At 46.2% G+C, this 1659-nt stretch overlaps 1 protein-coding gene across 1 annotated transcript in view; it reads left to right on the forward strand.

Moving 5' to 3' along the window:
* Positions 1-267: 267 nt before the first annotated feature.
* slc7a8a (solute carrier family 7 member 8a) overlaps positions 268-1659 on the forward strand; it is a 19791-nt gene continuing 18399 nt past the window's right edge. The window contains exon 1 of the mRNA XM_032544116.1: positions 268-1144. Coding sequence (XP_032400007.1) covers positions 1012-1144 — 133 coding nt within the window. The 5' untranslated portion in view covers positions 268-1011. The remainder of the gene's footprint in view (positions 1145-1659) is intronic.

Genomic DNA, 1659 nt, shown 5'->3' on the forward strand with positions numbered 1-1659 from the left:
GGGGGGGGTTCTGGAAGGTGTACAGTTCAGCAGCAGCAGGTGTGAATTAGGAAGACCAGCTGATGGTTGGGGAGTGAGATGGGAGGTCTTTTTTTTTCTTTGTCTTTTTATCTTTAGTATGATATGTAGTATGTCTGTATTGTATTTCGTTGAAACTTTAATAAAGCTCTTAAAAAAAGACATGCAGAAGGAGGAAAAACCGGGGGGGGGGTCAACGGAGGCGGCGCTACTGTACTCATATGAAGGAGACCGTGTACATTTACACAAATACAACCTCTCCCTTCCAAACTATAAACACGGGTCGGATGTGTGTGGGGTAGACCCGAACGACTTTCTTCCGGAGCAGCTTCTGGTTGGGCTCAGAGAGGATGCTTTTTGTTTCTTCAGCTCACACCTGGAGCAAGGAGTCTGTGAGAGCGTTTTGCTGTTGTTGAAATCTAGTTTATTTTATTTTTTCTTGCGTGCAGCATTAGAAAGAAAAGTACTTATCATCGTGTGACGCTAAAGGAATGCCATTGGAATATGCGCTTATTTCGCTCGATAATCGGACTTGACGTGCGTTTAGCTCGCGACCTGTAGCGCCACCTGTGACACCGGCGGACACCAGACCAAGACGATTTGGGTTGCCAGCTGTGGTCATACCTGGAAGACACGTGCCAGTTCCAGCTGCAATCAACATTTTGCTCTGGAAGAACAAGGAGCAGCACACTGAATTTAGCACATTATTTTCAACAGCCTGCTCTTTTTGTGTGTGTGTATATATATTTTTTTAATCTTGATTTGTTCAGTGTAAAACCCCTCATTGTCACAGGTTGCTGACAGTGCACTAATAATCAACTTTCCTCATCAGATAAGTGCAGCACGTTCTGAGCGTACGTAGTTTTACGCACTCAGGAGACGCTTGAGCTCGAGGCGAGACCCAGCGCACGGGCAGCTTAAGGTAGCCTACTGTGGGGTGGAAAAGAAGATAAGCATAAGCAAAAAGCCGGGTAGCCGAGTCCAGCCATCAACATGACGGACGGCGCGAGACAACGTAGCAGCACGTCGGGGTCCGCCAAGGATGCTGCCGCTGAGAAGGAGTCGGGAGGTGGAGTAGCGCTCAAGAAAGAAATCGGGCTTGTGAGCGCCTGCGGTATCATTGTTGGTAAGTCTGTTTCATCATTTGCAGAGCCAGGTCTACCATGTGGTGCGACCAGTTTTCTAACTCACCCACAGCGACTTTCCCTCACACACTGCCCTTTTCATGGCCTGCAGTTTGAGTGTGTGAGAAAGTGTTTTTGATGAAGAGAATTAAAGAGACTGAGGGAGAAAATGTCTTACAGGGAGGAGAGAGAGAGTGTGGATTGCCACCTGTGTTTCAGTGTGTAATTGATCAGCAGCTTAAAAGCTGCACTGGGATCAGATTACTCTATTTAATGAGGAACTTAAAGTTTATGATGAATGTGTGGGTGTTTCAAGATAAGGATCCTGGCACAGAGTCAGTGATATTACCCACGTCTGTGCACTGCAACATGTACATATACACTAGTTTAAAATTTAGCATGTTTACTTGACCACACATTAAGACCACACTGGTTTGTTTGTAAAAGTAACTGTAAAGTCAGATACCTCTCATTCTGTAATAGAACAGTGTAAAGCCTTAGCCCCCCCCCCCCCCCC

This window comes from Etheostoma spectabile, chromosome 19, assembly GCF_008692095.1.
Source record: "Etheostoma spectabile isolate EspeVRDwgs_2016 chromosome 19, UIUC_Espe_1.0, whole genome shotgun sequence".
NCBI classification, from domain to species: domain Eukaryota; kingdom Metazoa; phylum Chordata; class Actinopteri; order Perciformes; family Percidae; genus Etheostoma; species Etheostoma spectabile.